This window comes from Lytechinus variegatus, chromosome 1, assembly GCF_018143015.1.
Source record: "Lytechinus variegatus isolate NC3 chromosome 1, Lvar_3.0, whole genome shotgun sequence".
NCBI lineage: Eukaryota > Metazoa > Echinodermata > Echinoidea > Temnopleuroida > Toxopneustidae > Lytechinus > Lytechinus variegatus.
The window spans coordinates 57,984,978-58,000,670 of record NC_054740.1 but is presented as its reverse complement, the minus strand read 5'-3'; the positions used below and the strand labels follow the sequence as shown (position 1 = coordinate 58,000,670).

Here is a 15,693-nt window from a genome sequence, read left to right as displayed (position 1 = left end):
AGCAAAGATTGTTTTTATCTTCCATGATCACAAAAAAAATTAAGTGGACCAATGCAGAATTTTTTCCTAAAATATCCAAATCAATGATATTTTCAGGTGACATTATATATGCATTTGAAATAAAATAATATGAAGGATATGAATCATTCATTGTCGATCAGAACGATTCTCGTTCAACTCGCACTCACAGTCCAGACTTGCACACACACAATAGCCCCGTAACCGTAGTCCCGTACCCAGCCCAGTACACTCACTCTATCTAAATGACAAGTGTGCTTGCTGGCCAACAAATGCTATACTAGTGGAGAGCATGTACATGTATCTTGCCTGAGATGTAGTGGGATCGAAAATGAGCTCCAAATTGGTGGGAATTAATATACTAAATTTTCTCTGAATGGTCATTTGAATTGGTATTCTTTGCTGATATCGATTGTCAAGAAAATTTGTGGAATATGAGCTATGACAATGATTTGAGAATTAATCCTTGTATGATTTATAATCCATTATTAATTTTAAACACAAGTGCAGAGCAAGTGATCGAAATAAATATGAATGTCTCAAATCAAGCTCTAAATTTATATGAATGATAACTGGATGTAAATTATTGTTAAATTACTACAATTTTATAACATTAGATGGTCATACTAAAAATAATGGTATGGTTGGCACATTTATGTTCATATGGAAGTATTAAAGGTAAATGCTAGTTTTGGTAACGATTTTGAAATGAGTTTGTACAGAATCCAATGAAATGACCACCAAAGTGTCTGGTTGTATAAATAAAACGCATGTGCCAAAGGATTCTGGAAGAAATTGTGTAGTTGATGAGAAATTAGCAAATAAGCACAGGATTTGGGTAGAGCGTCGGGCCGACGCTCTAAGCAATAATTATACATTGTCCCATGTGCGCTTATCTGTGTTGGGGATCTTTTTCAGCGTAGATTTCAAGATTCACAAAGTTCAGTTAATGTAACTGTACCAGATCTAGATCCTCGATGATATACTGACAATTAAGCCTTGTTTTACAGACTTTCTCATGAAATCAGTGTTTACTGCAACTACTGGAATTTCTCTTTAATACTGTCATTATTCTTATTTTTTAAATTTTGAAATTTATATAAATGATAACTGGATGTAAGTTATTGTTCAATTATTTATGATTTAATAAGATTCTTTGGCCATACTAAAAATCTTGGTAATGTCGGCAAAGCTACATGTTACATGTATGTTCAAATGGAATTAATAGTGTCATTTTTATTGTCTCGCCCACCAGAGGTGAAAGCGAGATTTAGGGATCCAAATGTCATCCGTCCGTCTCAAATATTATGACACATTACTCTGCAACCGTGAGTCACTTATCAACCAAACTTAGATGTTAGATGTACTTTGGGGTACTGCATGTTATGCTGCAGTCGGAGGTCACATGGTATTAGATCAAAGGTAATTTTCAGGTCAACGTCAAAGTTTACATGCAAGTCTCTCTAATGACACATAACTCTACATCTGTAAGGCAATTTGAAATCAATCTTGGGTTGAAGCTGTACTTAGGAGACCTGCATTGTGTTTGTAGGTCACATGGTAAGGTTAAAGGTCATTTTAAGGTCAACATTAAAGTTTACATGCAAGACTCTAACGACAAATTTTATTCCATCCCAGTTATTTCACAATGAACTTTTGATACAATTTTGTTGTGTGCCCCTACAAATCGCGATATTTCTGGTCATTTTCACAAGTGGGCAAGACACATCACTTGTGCCTTGTCTTTTCCAACAAGGCTTGATGAATGCTGAATTTACATGCACACATTGTTAACGAAATTGATGAAATGGAGTGATGGTGGTGCTTTATGATAAATTGATGATGATGAAAAGGGCACCTGTGAACTTCATATTGATTATTTGATACCTCTTGTTTGTACTTGTTTATTCTTAAACCAAAATTTGCCTCGTGCAATTGCTGCTCATTGCATTATTTTGTACTAGAAGTTTTCGATTGGATAAATCAGAATGTAAGAAAAAAGGATAATGGACTGCATCGGAAAAAAATACCCTCATGAAACAATGTATTACTTCAGATTTGTGTTTCTTTTAATGATGTATAAATCCTAGAAAAAATCTCCTTGCATAATCCCTGTTAATTGTGCAATTAGTAGTGGAGTGCGATCTTCCATTGATCGAGTGAGTGTATGCCGTGTCAGTGAAGTAGTAGTTGTTGTGCAGTGCTGTGCAGTGGTGCGTCGAGACAGCTTGTGTCATGTGCAAATGGTTTCAAATTTATTGTAAAGGGATACTACAGGCTGAAAATAATATGATTGGTCAATGTTTGATATTCAAAGAAAAACATTAAAAAAATATGAAATCCTTTAATAATGTAAGGGACACATTGTTCAAGGAAAGCACATATTTTGCATACATGTAATTAATGAACTGATCATCAACTTTCTTATCAATTGCAAATTAAACCAGACCTGAGAGAGTCCATGTCCATTATTAAAGCAACTACATGTAGGTGAAACATTAATCAAATTAATTTCAGGTAAATATTTTTTTAGATGAAACCTGTCCCATACATAAGGCACTAAATTTTGAAATGCAACGAGAGCATCCACATTTTTGTAAATTTCCATTGTTTGCATATTGTAAATAAATTCTTTAAAGGGGAAGTTCACCCTGAAGAAAACTTTGTTGTAAAAATAGCAGAAAAAATAGTAAAAAATATTGGTAAAAGTTTGAGGAAAATCCGTTAAAGAGTAAGAAAGTTATTAGAGTTCAAAATTTTGGATTTGTGACGTCATAAACGAGCAGCTGCCCCATGTGTTATGTATTATAAGATGTATGAATTTCAAATTTTGTATGGTTCCTGATGACTTAATTTTGTTTTCTTTTCATGATCGGGTGTGAAATGATTTGTCTATTGATATACAAAAGTTACAGTGAAAACCATTTTCAATTTTCTGAGAAAATGACATTTCATTGATTTTTTACCATTCGCTATGTAGGAATGCTGCTCGCATATGACGTCACAAATCAAATAATTGAAATTCTAATAACTTTTTAATTATTTGATGAATTTTTCTCAAACCTTCGGCAATATTTTTTATTATTTTTTCTGCTATTTTTACAATAAACTTTTTGTCAGGGTGAACTTCCCCTTTAACTCTTTGGCTACAATATCATAGCAATGCCTTGGAAGTCAAAATTAATTTTTGACATCTGACGGGCATTACCTTGGACATCATGGGATCTGACTCCATGATGGTGGACATCAGATCAGGGCCCCGTCTTACAAAGAGTTACAATTGATCTGATCTGAAATCACAACTGTGGACGGCCAGCAACATCAACATCTATTATGCATGTTTGTTCAAAATACTTTTATATGCATTCATTGTTTTCTTGAAAATTCACTGCGCTTCTCTTTGTATAAAAAGGACATTGTGCAAATTCTTTTGTAGAAGAAAATTATGACACTATGGATTTCCATAGAGTTACGTTTAATCAGATCAATCGTAGCTCTTTGTAAGTCGGGGCCAGGGTGCATGCATTGATGATCATGCAGCTAGCTGGCTGCACTGCCGTTCCCGTATCGTGCTAACCCTGCATGCTTGTAGCTTGCAGCGTGCTCATTCTACATGGCAGGGGCAAGGTGATACTTCTTTGTAGATTTGTTCTTGAAGGACATCATAGGAAAAATCGGCCAGCTGGCTACCTTCCACTCCACTTTACACGGCCGTTTAATTTTTGCCCACATTAGAAATTTACACTTTCACGCCACTTACACAGCCTTTTACATGTATACATGCCCAATAAGTGTACTATTAGTGCACATGTAAAAAAAGTAGAACTGTTGAAAATAGGGCCCAATGTACATGTAGGATCTTCAACAACAAAATTTGTACAAGAACTGAAATGTCAAAGGTTTCATGATGCCAGATTTTCTCCTTTTCAAATACTCATTTTAAATTCAGTTTGAATATTTATCGAGCTCTGATAGCATTGTGTAAACATACACTGTACATATTTGACAGAAATGCATACTGATTCTATGAGTTCATTAAAGGTCACACTTTTCACTGCATACATTGTATTGGATAATCTGAACAAACTAGGATTCATGAATTCTTAATTTGTGATTATACATGTACATGTATATGTATATGTGCTGTACTATGGATACATTTTTTTTTATCTTCACATTTACAATTAAAGAATTATTTATACTTATATGTGAGAATAACACTTTTATTGCAATACTCTGTAGAAAGTCCATGTAAATATTTTTTTCTTGATCTTCACAAAATTATTTATATGTCAGAATAACACATGAATTGAATTGGATATATACTCTGTAGAAAGTCCATGTACATATATTTTTTTGATCTTCACAGTTACAATGAAAGAAATTATTTTTTATGTCAGAATAACACTTAAATTGCAATGGATATACTCTGTAGAAAGTCCATATTTTTTCTTTATCATCAATTACAATTAAAGAAATTATTCATGTCAGAATAACACTTTAATTGCAATGGATATACTCTGTAGAAAGTCCATGTACATATTTCTTTTCTTGATCTTCACATTTACAATTAAAAAAATTATTTTTATGTCAGAATAACACTTTAATTGCAATTGATATACTCTAGAAAGTTCATGTACATGTACATATTTTTTTTCTTGATCTTCACATTTACAATTAAAGAAATGTATTTCAGAACAACACTTTAAATGCAATGGATACATACTCTGTAGAAAGTACATGTACATATTTTGTTTTCTTGATCTTCACAATTACAATTTAAGAAATTATTTATTATATACATGTACATGCATGTCAGAATAACATTTTAAATTGCAATGGATATAGAATGTCCATGTACATATTTTGTTTTCTTGATCTTCACAATTACAATTTAAGAAATCATCTATGTACATGTCAAAATAACACTTTAATTGCAATGGACATGTACTCTTTACATGTACAGAACATAGTCCATGTACATACATGTACATAGGCTACATGTACATACATGTATACATAGACAAGAGATAATATTGCACTGTGCACAGTCAGTCTATATCTACTCAAGACTGGAGTAGTGTGTAAGCCTAGTACATACATGTATGTAGCATGAGTGTGCTGCTAGCGAGCTTATTACATTTTAGCATCCTACCTATATTATACCCACAGTGACCTCACGATTTTAGCATCCTACCTATATTATACCCACAGTGACCTCACGATGCTCTCGGTATGACGTCAATCTGCAAATCAGTGAATACAGCATACTGTAGTAAATACTAGTAAATTGCATTTACAGTATGCTCTCAAGGAATTGAAAAAAAATGTACATGTAGATCTACCATTCATACTTAACTTGGGCTAAAACATGAATATTTGAAAGAGTATGTTTGTGTTTACAAATCTCGGAAGGGATAATGATGCATAATGATTATGATGATGATGATACATTGTAAATGATTATGATGACAATGATAATAATAGTATGGGATTGATCATATTGATGATGGCAGCTCTAATGATAATAATATTGATGATGATGATGATGTGTTCTTTCCTTTTGCATGTATACATTTTACATACTGTCTTTGATCACAGGATTCCACAAATTCACATATAAATCACAAAAGTACAATGTATATAGTCTACCTGTCAGTGATGCTTTTCCAACCATATTGCACAAATATTCATCATGTTTTTTCAGACACATTGCAGTGAATCACATCAAACAATATTGTATTTCAAGTATTTGGTCTACTCATGTTGACACATGTAAAAGCCTACAGTCAATGTGTAATTCTATGAAATCTTTATGATTATTTGGTTTAGCTTAACATTGAATTTTATTTCCTTTGTCATTTTATTAAAGAATTAGCTGTCAATGATTACATAAATTTAATGAAACATCAATGTGAGTTGAAAGAAAACATGGTTTTCCTATTAATCGTATGTATTTTTTATAAATCTGTTACATAGTCGCGTAATACTATCATATTAGGTATTATGATAGCAGATAGTGCAATTTGCAGTTTGTATCCAAAGTATCCTTTTTAACAATGTTGTAAGGTACTACATACTGTACACACTCTTCAATATCATACATGCACTGATTGTCAGGATCTACATGTACTGTGTGATGAATGAATGCCCCGTATACAGTACACAACGTGAGTTGGGTTCAATCAATATATTTCACACAACTCACTGTGTTGTGCCATTCATTATAAAATACTCTGAGCAAAGCATATGTCACCCAGGCTGCCCAGGCAGGGGTTTAGCCCATTAAACCGTATGCTGTTATTATCTGAGATATCCATTTGTGTTGGAGTAAAATTCATTAAACCAGCCACTGTTCATTGATTATCATTGATCTACAGAGATTACATAAAGCGTGCACAAAATTCATGTCATCTAGCATTGTGTATGTTGTCCATAACAATTTACCATCATAAACTATTCAATATACTGTTATACATTGTATGTTTCAAATTTCAAATGAAAAAAAAACATACTGTACATTGTATAAACATAACCCTCATTATGATATGCATAATCCCATGTACATGTATGGCATTATGGCATTATGCATTTTATAATGAAGGCTATATTGTACATTGTATATATATATATGTACATGTATATGTTATTTTTTTCTTCATTTGAAACAACAGTATATTGTACAGTTTATGATTGTAAATTGTATTAGGCCCTATTTATGGTAGACATCATACCCATCATATGTTTTAACCCTAATAAGATGGGGGGGGGGAGGGAGTCCTGATACGGCCCCCATTGACACTTTTTGCGATAATTCTGCCGCACAAATTTTTCGTCCGCGTCACTCGCTAACTTTTTATTTCTAAGTCTTGCGCAACTTTTGAAACCAAAATTGCGATCCCCGTTACACGGTTCTGAAATTACGCAATACTTCGTAAGTGCATGCAAACACAAAATTGCTCAAAAACATGAATTTGTGTATAAATCAGTGCAAATAGTGTTTTCAGCTAAAATTAATAATATGTCATTATTTTTCCTTTTACTGATCGAAATCAATTAATTTCATCGTATTTATTGTTTAAATAAAGTCCCAGGCAATACCCATTGAAAAAAAATAGTAATAAAAACCCCAAAATACATAAGAAATTTAGAAAACGATAAATACATATGAAAATAAATGTGATGGTGAATTTTTTTAAAACTACATGTACATTTGATCAGATTCTAATTTTCATTGCGATCGACGATTGCGATTGACATCATGTCAAATCCTTACGATTAGTCTGTGACCGATATGTGATTCTCAAGCTGACAAGGGCTGTGACGTGACATTTCCCTTCACTCAGTCATAGACCAGTCAGGTGGTAAGGTGTGCAGTAGGTGGCCTTTATAATGCAGTGTTTGCTGAAATTGATATCAAGTGGGTTTTCGGTTAAAGTTATTTTTTTTTTTTAGCCATTGTAGGACAATTGTAATGTATTGAACTTGTTTTTGTAGAAATTCTTGGCATTCACAAGTGCCATGATAAAAAATAAATCATTTTTTATGAAGTGTTTACTTGACAACTCATTTTTTAAAATTGGTATTGTATTAATGAAATGATATTGATCCACTATTGCAGGCTGGGCAGAGCAGTCATAGCCAAACACCATGGTGGAAGGCAAACTTCTTCGTGAGGGAACCTGTCCTCTTTGGAACATGGGATGGCGTCTTCACGTCCTGTATGATCAACATCTTTGGTGTGGTCATCTTCCTTCGGACAGGCTGGATGGTGGTAAGACTTTTTTTAAAAGATCATGTGTTAGCTAGGGGGTACCTCAGGTGATGGTTCATGTTGATTATACTACATGTACACCATCAGAATGAGTCCATAGAAATTGGACCGTCTGATCACGACTTATAACATTTGTTTATAAGAATGATATTATAGATTATACTCAAGTGATAAACTACATGTTCTATCAGTCTAAAAATCAATGATTTTAAAGCCTTTACTTACTAGTAGTTACTTACTACATGTAGTATACTAGTAGTTGCTTATCACTCCAATATATTCTAAAGATGCCTGATAAGTTCATTTTTTGTCTAGATTATACTTTATATTGAATTAAAATATGTTACTAGTAGTGAATCGACTGTCCAATTTTTATGGATTCGCCCTGATGGTTCGTGTAGTGTAATATACATGTATCATCACCTTGGGTAGCTAGGGGGATGGAATATGCACCTATTCCTGCATCTCCCGAGATAAAGAAAAAGGAAATGAAAATTGACAAACTAATGAAACCCATACTACCAACAATTCAAATGGCATGTTGGTCTTTGCAAACATGTGTGGCGTACATAATAGTATGTAGGTCATCAAAATCACTACCAGTAATATTTGTGTAAACTCAATCAATCGAGGTAAGTTTACAGTATGTAATTGGTTATATACTAGCTTTATAGCATTTACCAGTCCCAAAGCTGTTCTGCCGAGTTCCTACGGGGGTTACCATAAACAAAAAACAAAAAACCCAGAAAACAGTAGTCTGTACATATCTATTGAAACTCTTATGGGAAATAGCACAGAAAGTTTATTATTCAGCCATATCTTGACAGGTTATAGATGTATGTTGATGACAATGATGATAATTGATGATGATGGTGGTTATCATGGTGATAATGATGATTATGTTGATTATAGTGGTTATAATGACGATGACAAAATATTGATGTTGGTAATACTGTATTTTTCTAAATTCAAAGTGATGGTTTTTGTCTCACCCACTCTAGTCGCCACTTTTCCGATGCCGGTGGCGGCTACGGCAACATCGTTGTAAAAAATGAAATCTTGTAATCAAGGTTAAGTTTTTGAAATGGTATCATAACTTGCACACGCACATTCCATTGAAAGCATGTGCACCTAGTTCATGAAACTCAGACATACCATGTAAGGGTAATCAAGTATTAATGATCATCCTGCCTGAGTGTTAGGTCACATGATCAAGGTTAAAGGTCATTTAGGGTCAATGGGCTTAAACATGTTGGGGGAATCAACATTTTTGAAATGTTGTCATAACTTTGAAAGTTTATATAGTTCGTGAAACTTGAATATTAGGGTAATGGTGTACCACTGAACATCCTACCTGAGTTTCAGGTCACCAGAGGTAGGTCAAAGATCATGTTGGGAGTATTTGTTGTATTGCTATCATAATCTTGAAAGTTTACGGATCTAGTTAATGAAACTTAGACATATAAGAGTAATCAGTTATCACTAAACATCTTGAGTGAGTTTCTGGTCACATGACAAGGTTAAAAGTCATATAGGGTTAACAAACTTTGGCCATGTTGGGAGTGCGGAAGACGTTGATCATCGTGGTAATAGAAAATCGTTGTAAGAGTTGATCTGTTGTCTCGCAATAAAGCAAACTGTTATTGCTACATTTCGGCTGCTAGTCTTCGTCAGGCAATGTGGATAATCACTAAGTGTGCGTAATAGTGTAATGTGCCGGGACCGCCACACTGTGCCGACCAATCATAAGCCGTGGACAGTGAAATCCCAGCAGCGTGGAAAGCGGGCGAATTGCATACGTTGGAGTTTGGTCGACCGGTGAGCAATGGGTGGTCATAGGGGGCGTATGCTGGCGGATGGTCAGAAGCCATTCCTCGGGGATGTCAATGTCATTATCCCTATAGATATTATTTGGATGTAAGCGAATTTACACACCGTGTATACCAGTACTTATCCCGCACTACGCAGCTTACCTCGTCCTATTTGGGAGATTGATCTGCATTTCAAGCATGCTCTGCGACTGCCGAGCTATCTATGCGCCGATACTTGACATCTCTGCGATGTTGTAGCATTCCTTCTCTAATGGGTCTACCTGTTACCAGATGTACCATGTCACATTTCCCGCATGGTATCTTGTAGACGACGATGCCATCGATTCTGTCAGGTAGCGCAGGGTTTATGAAGAGTAGTATCGGATTGAAAACGGCGCGCATGCTATGCTACTCTAAGTGTCGGCGGAGCTAGCGAGAAATAGAATCAACGAACAGTAGAACAACGGTAGATTTATATTGCACAACCTCTTTTTCGGTAGCGTTGTTCCCTCGGCACCCAGCTTATGCTTTAAAAGGCACATGCAGCGGCAATAGTCTACATTGCCTGATGAAGAATAGCAGGTGCAGTCGAAACGTCACAATAACAGTTTGCTTTATTGTAAGACAGCAGATCAACTTTTGGGGAGTATTTTTAATGAATTGCTATCATCATCTTAAAAGATTACGGATCTTGTTAATGAAAGTTAGACATAAGAGTAGTCAAGTATCATTGAACATACCACATGAGTTTCAGGTCACATGATCTATGTCAAAGGTCATTTAAGGTCAATGAATTTTTGCCATTTGAATTTTTATTCATACATCAAACAACTTTGCTCTTCTTGAATGATGGTTGAAGGTGAAAAATCAATTTAAAATAAAATGAAATTCAATATTTATTGATAGCAATATAGCATATCAAATTGCTGTTTGGAGAAATATGTACCTGTATAAATGCATTGAGAAACTACCAGCAATGTCACACTAAAAAATCTTATTATCCTTCATACTGGTATGAAAATGTCAACCTTTGATATGTAATCTATTTTTATTTCCAGATATAATCATCATACAATACAAATTTGGTGGTTATAACTAAATTGTATCTGGTTTGGTGATTTGGAAAACAAAAAATCTTATTATCCTTCATACTGGTATGAAAATGTCAACCTTTGAAATGTAATCTATTTTTATTTCCAGATATAATCATCATACAATACAAATTTGGTGGTTATAACTAAATTGTATCTGGTTTGGTGATTTGGAAAACAAAATGGTATGTACCCATTACTTGGTTAACTCCATTTGGACATTGCATGCGTTTGATGCATTTCCATCCCAGAAGGACAGCTATATTATATTAACCACTAACACCACATCTAGCAAGTAACACAAGAGCAAGCACGGTGCTTATGCACAGGTCTACATGCATGGCTGTGTGTGGATGACTTCTCATGTCAGGTATAATGGGAAAAAGGCATGTTACTAGAGTAGAAGGTGAATAGAAAGCCAAAATAAAACATGGGAAACTAATGACACTAACATACATACGCTTAATGGGAAATCTACTAACAAAAAATGCAAGTTTGTTGCTTGGTTCATCAAACATATGTAGAGATGCTGTTTTCCCTGTTACATGTAGTTAGGCCCAACTCATCCCATTTTTTTTTAATTGGTGGCTGCCAAGGATTTTTTTTGCGAAGACTGGTAGACCGATGAAATAGAGAATATTCCAGTGCCACCAAAGACTGAAGATTGTTAACCACTTTTTATATAATTTGCTCATATAGATCTACAGTGTGTATAAGAAAGGGACAGTTTTTTAAAGTTTGTAAAATTTCGTTTCAAATCGTGTCTATATTTTGATGTTCATATACATGCTCTTAAGTCTTCAAATGCCACAAAAAAAAAGTTTTGTCCATGCTTGAGCAAACATGAAATGTCCCTGTTGTGGGTTCAAAAAAGACTTGCACTAAAATTCCAGAAAATCAGAAATATGATCATTAGACTTGGTAATCAGAAGATTCTTCTCAATTTTTTTATTATTTTGCCATTAATTTTTAAATAATGCTATTTATTCATCTGAATTTTTTTTGGCGATTTTTGTCTTGCCCGAACAAAGTGCGGGAGATACCTTGACTGTTGGTCTGTTACAAAAATGTTCAAGATTTTGTTCAACTTGCTTGAATTCCTTTCTCTTCTTTATCAATTTATTTGTGAATCAATTTTTTTAATTATCACCCTTGGCTACCCCTCCCCCCCCAACAAATATGTCAACATAACATGATATCAACAGATCTATCCATGAGTGCAAACTCTTGCTGCAGTTTCTAGGAGTACATGTATTTAGAATTCAATGTCATACAATTGAATAGAGGAAAACACATTTTCATGATGAGAGTGCGATCTCCGAGAGAGAAAAAAAGGGGAGCAAATAAAAACTATCAAAGCTACAAAAATTTTGTTCTCATATAATTATTCACACAAGATTGGTCAGAATTTAATGTTGTACTTGTAAGTAAGTTCAAGCATAAATTGGATGGAAAATTTAATTAGCAAAAAAGCAAGGAAATACTATATTTTTTACTGTTGCATACAGGATGATGCATCTCCCAGACAAAGTCACTCAAATCTGCAAATGAAATGTAGTTGAAGTCGCTTGCCCCATCATCAGAACATGTTGTTCTAGAAGTGTTTTGAGGAGCTAGCAATTTAGAAACAATGTGTTATATAGGAATAGACTTCATATCTTGAGAAAAAGGAATACATGAAGCTTCTCCTGATAAAGTCGCAATGGCAAGTGAAATGTGGTTGAAGTCTTAGACATGCGCGATCATTCATTCTATTCTATTTTGGTAGGCCATAAGACCTGTAAGAGTTACAACTGCCTTTGCAATCACCACAATGTTTTAGAAAAGGTGAATATCATCGCAAACAACTTCAGATAGTACTGCATATTATATTTTGGTATTAAAGTAATATGACCTCAAAAGAGTTCAAGATGGCCCCCCCCCCTCGCAGTCACCATGATGTTGTAGAGAAGAGGACTATCATCTTGAACAACACAGATAGTATTGCGGCTATTTCTGGAAGTAATGCCACCACTATAAAGAGTTTACTATGGCCTCTGCAATCATCACAATGTTGTAGAAGAGGGAACAATCGTGAACAAAGTCAAGATTTTGTAATGCAACCTCTATTCAAGTAATGCAACCTATATTCATGACGGGCCTCCGTAATCACCACGAGGTTGTAGAAATTATGACAATCTTGGTTGACAATGTTTATAGAAGTGAGTCAGTTTGCCTGATTAATGTGACCTCAAAGTTTTAGCTAGCAGCCTAGCACCTCAAAATAATCTTTAAACATGTTCCAAAGATCATGTAAAAATTGATGTCATTTTGCACATTTTGACTAGCCTGACAACCACAGATTTTGATGGTATTGTTAGAATAGTAAATTTGCCATATCTGAAAAAGTTACTAGTCTGACAACAAGAGTTTTTTTACTAGTCATGTCGGGCCAGTAAATCTGGTTTAGTTGCTGGTGAACAGCGATTTTTACCTGAGACCGTCAGACTTGCACTAATGTCGTGCGCTGGTGTAATAAAATGTCATGCTACTAACCTCAAGTTAATAAACATTCAGTACTCATTCAATGGCTAGCCCTTAATATTAGACTTTCTAGACTATTAATTTCTGCATTTTCTGATTTGTGTATGCAAGTGTACATTTGAAATGTTAAGAAAAGGAAAGCATTGATATCAACTAGAACATTTTTCCATCCATGAACCTGTAGATTTATTTTAAAATTAAATCTTATATCTTGTACGGTGCATCAGAAATAATAAATAATTTTTCAGATTATCAGATTTAAAACATATGTCATGCAAAAAAGCTATTTACATATTAGGAGTTTATGACATTTGGCCAATATCTGGTTTCATATTTCGTCATTTTGAAGATAATTGATTTTACATAACTTAAAACGTACATGGACCTAGTTCATAAAACTTGCACATAAGGATAACGTATATTGAACATCCTGCCCAAGTTTGAGGTTATATGACCAAGGTCAAATTTCATTGAGGGTCAATGAACTTTGCCTATGTTTGTTCTTTTTGTTGTTGATTTCCATCGTAACTTTGATAGTTTATGGATCTGGTTCATGAAACTTTGACCGCTTACTTGGACATATTAAAGGTCAATTAACTTTGGCCATGTTGGAGGTATTTGATGAATTGCCATCATAACTTTGAACAATTATGAATCTAATTCGGGTGAACTGTGGACATAAGGGTAATCAAGTATCACCGATCGTCTTGCACAAGTCTTTGGTCACACAATCATGGTCAGATGTCATTTAGGGTCAATGAACGTGGTATTTTATTATCATGTGAATAATTATTCTGTAGTCAGCACTGCTGTGTTGAATCACGTAATGCAGGCAAGACTGCCAGAATATACTTATTTTTTACTTCTCTTTTATCAATTAATTTTTCATGTTTATTCTTTAAAATTGAAAAATGTGCCTATAATTTCATTGCTCTGAATTGTGTGGTAGGCGTTTAATTTGTTTGTACATCAGAATGAATATATAGGCTATATATTATTGGTTCAATTGTTTTATTCATTTTGTGGTATTGGAAATAATACTGGTACTTTCTGTGTAGCTATTAGCTATTTATAGATCAAATGCCTATTAAAAGCATTTTTATAAGATCACAATTTAAAATCTTTAAATAAAGCAAGATTTAATACCATTAAAATGTTAGATCACTTCATTCATCATCAAGTTAATTGTTTATTGTACATGTATATCATGTTGGAAATTTGTAAAATTCAGGTTGTTATTGGATCTGAACTTATTATTTTCATTCTTCTCTGAACCAGGGTAACGCTGGAGTAGGACTGTCGATTCTAATCATCCTCATGACTGTGGCAGTAGCTCTTGTCTCGTCGTTGGCAGCCATCGGGGTCTGTGAGAGATGTAAGATGGAGAGCGGGGGCATCTATTTTCTCTTGTCCCACGTCCTGGGGGCTAGGATGGGGGCAACGCTTGGAATCCTTTATTCCTTTGGGCAGGTAATTCACACGAGGGTCATCGTATGATTATCATTCATGTCATGTACGTTTACGGGGGGGGGGGGGGGTGATATTCACTTGTTCTAACATCAATTAAAGTGACCATATGACCAAAGTAAGTATAGCACTGATTTTCATAGTGACTTTCTTTACGTTCTCAAGAATATTTGTTATTTGATCAATGTTATTGGTGTCACTTTTCTTCATTATTACCATCATTGATTATCATCAATATTTTTAATCTGTTTATTTGATTTAAATATTGGCAGATGAATTCTTATCATTCATTTTTTATATGCCCGTCCCAGAGGGGAAAAATTATGGTATCACGCTCGATGTCCTTCCGTCTATCTGTTTGTTCGTCCATTAACTTTTCCTTGTAATGCAATAACTTCAGTTTTTCCTAGGCTCATCAATCTCTTTCCTCCAATCTACCTGCTCCAGAATGTCAGAAGGTAATTTGGCTTGTGTTAGCCCTGTCTTATCAAGGCATCCTTGAAGTGAAGGAGGGGATGTGTCATATACCCTGTACACATTTCAGGAACATGGCCAAGATCAAAGGTCATTTAAGGGTCAATGAACTCTGGCTGTTCTGGGAGTACATGTGTGTGTTGAATTGGCATTATTAGTTAGAAAGTTTACGGATCTAACTCATGAAACATTGATATAAGGGTAATCAAGTATTAGTGGTGATTTGCACAAGTCTTAAAGTACACGATCATGGTCAAAGGTCATTTTGGGTCAGTGGACATAGTATTTTATTATCATATTAGTGTTTTCTTCTGTGAATAATTCATTAGCTGTTTTCAAAGGCAGCACTGCAGTGCTACTATATCGAATTGCGTAATGCAGGCGAGACTGCCAGCGGCGTTCCACTTGTTCCTAGCCATTCCATAACGATCTGAGACTCTACAAAACAGTTTGCAGAAAAAAGGGGACATGAAAAGAAAATTTGAAGCTGACCTGCCTGGTTCCGCCTTTCCCGTCATCAGAGGGTATAAGAACC

At 34.6% G+C, this 15,693-nt stretch overlaps 1 protein-coding gene across 4 annotated transcripts in view; it reads left to right on the top strand.

Annotated features, from left to right (window-relative positions):
- LOC121418130 (solute carrier family 12 member 8-like) overlaps positions 1 to 15,693 on the top strand; it is a 45,511-nt gene that overhangs the window by 6,747 nt on the left and 23,071 nt on the right. For all 4 annotated transcript variants that reach the window (XM_041611853.1, XM_041611845.1, XM_041611837.1 and 1 more), the window contains exons 3-4: positions 7,640 to 7,792; positions 14,496 to 14,687. In XM_041611853.1, coding sequence (XP_041467787.1) covers positions 7,640 to 7,792; positions 14,496 to 14,687 — 345 coding nt within the window. The remainder of the gene's footprint in view (positions 1 to 7,639; positions 7,793 to 14,495; positions 14,688 to 15,693) is intronic.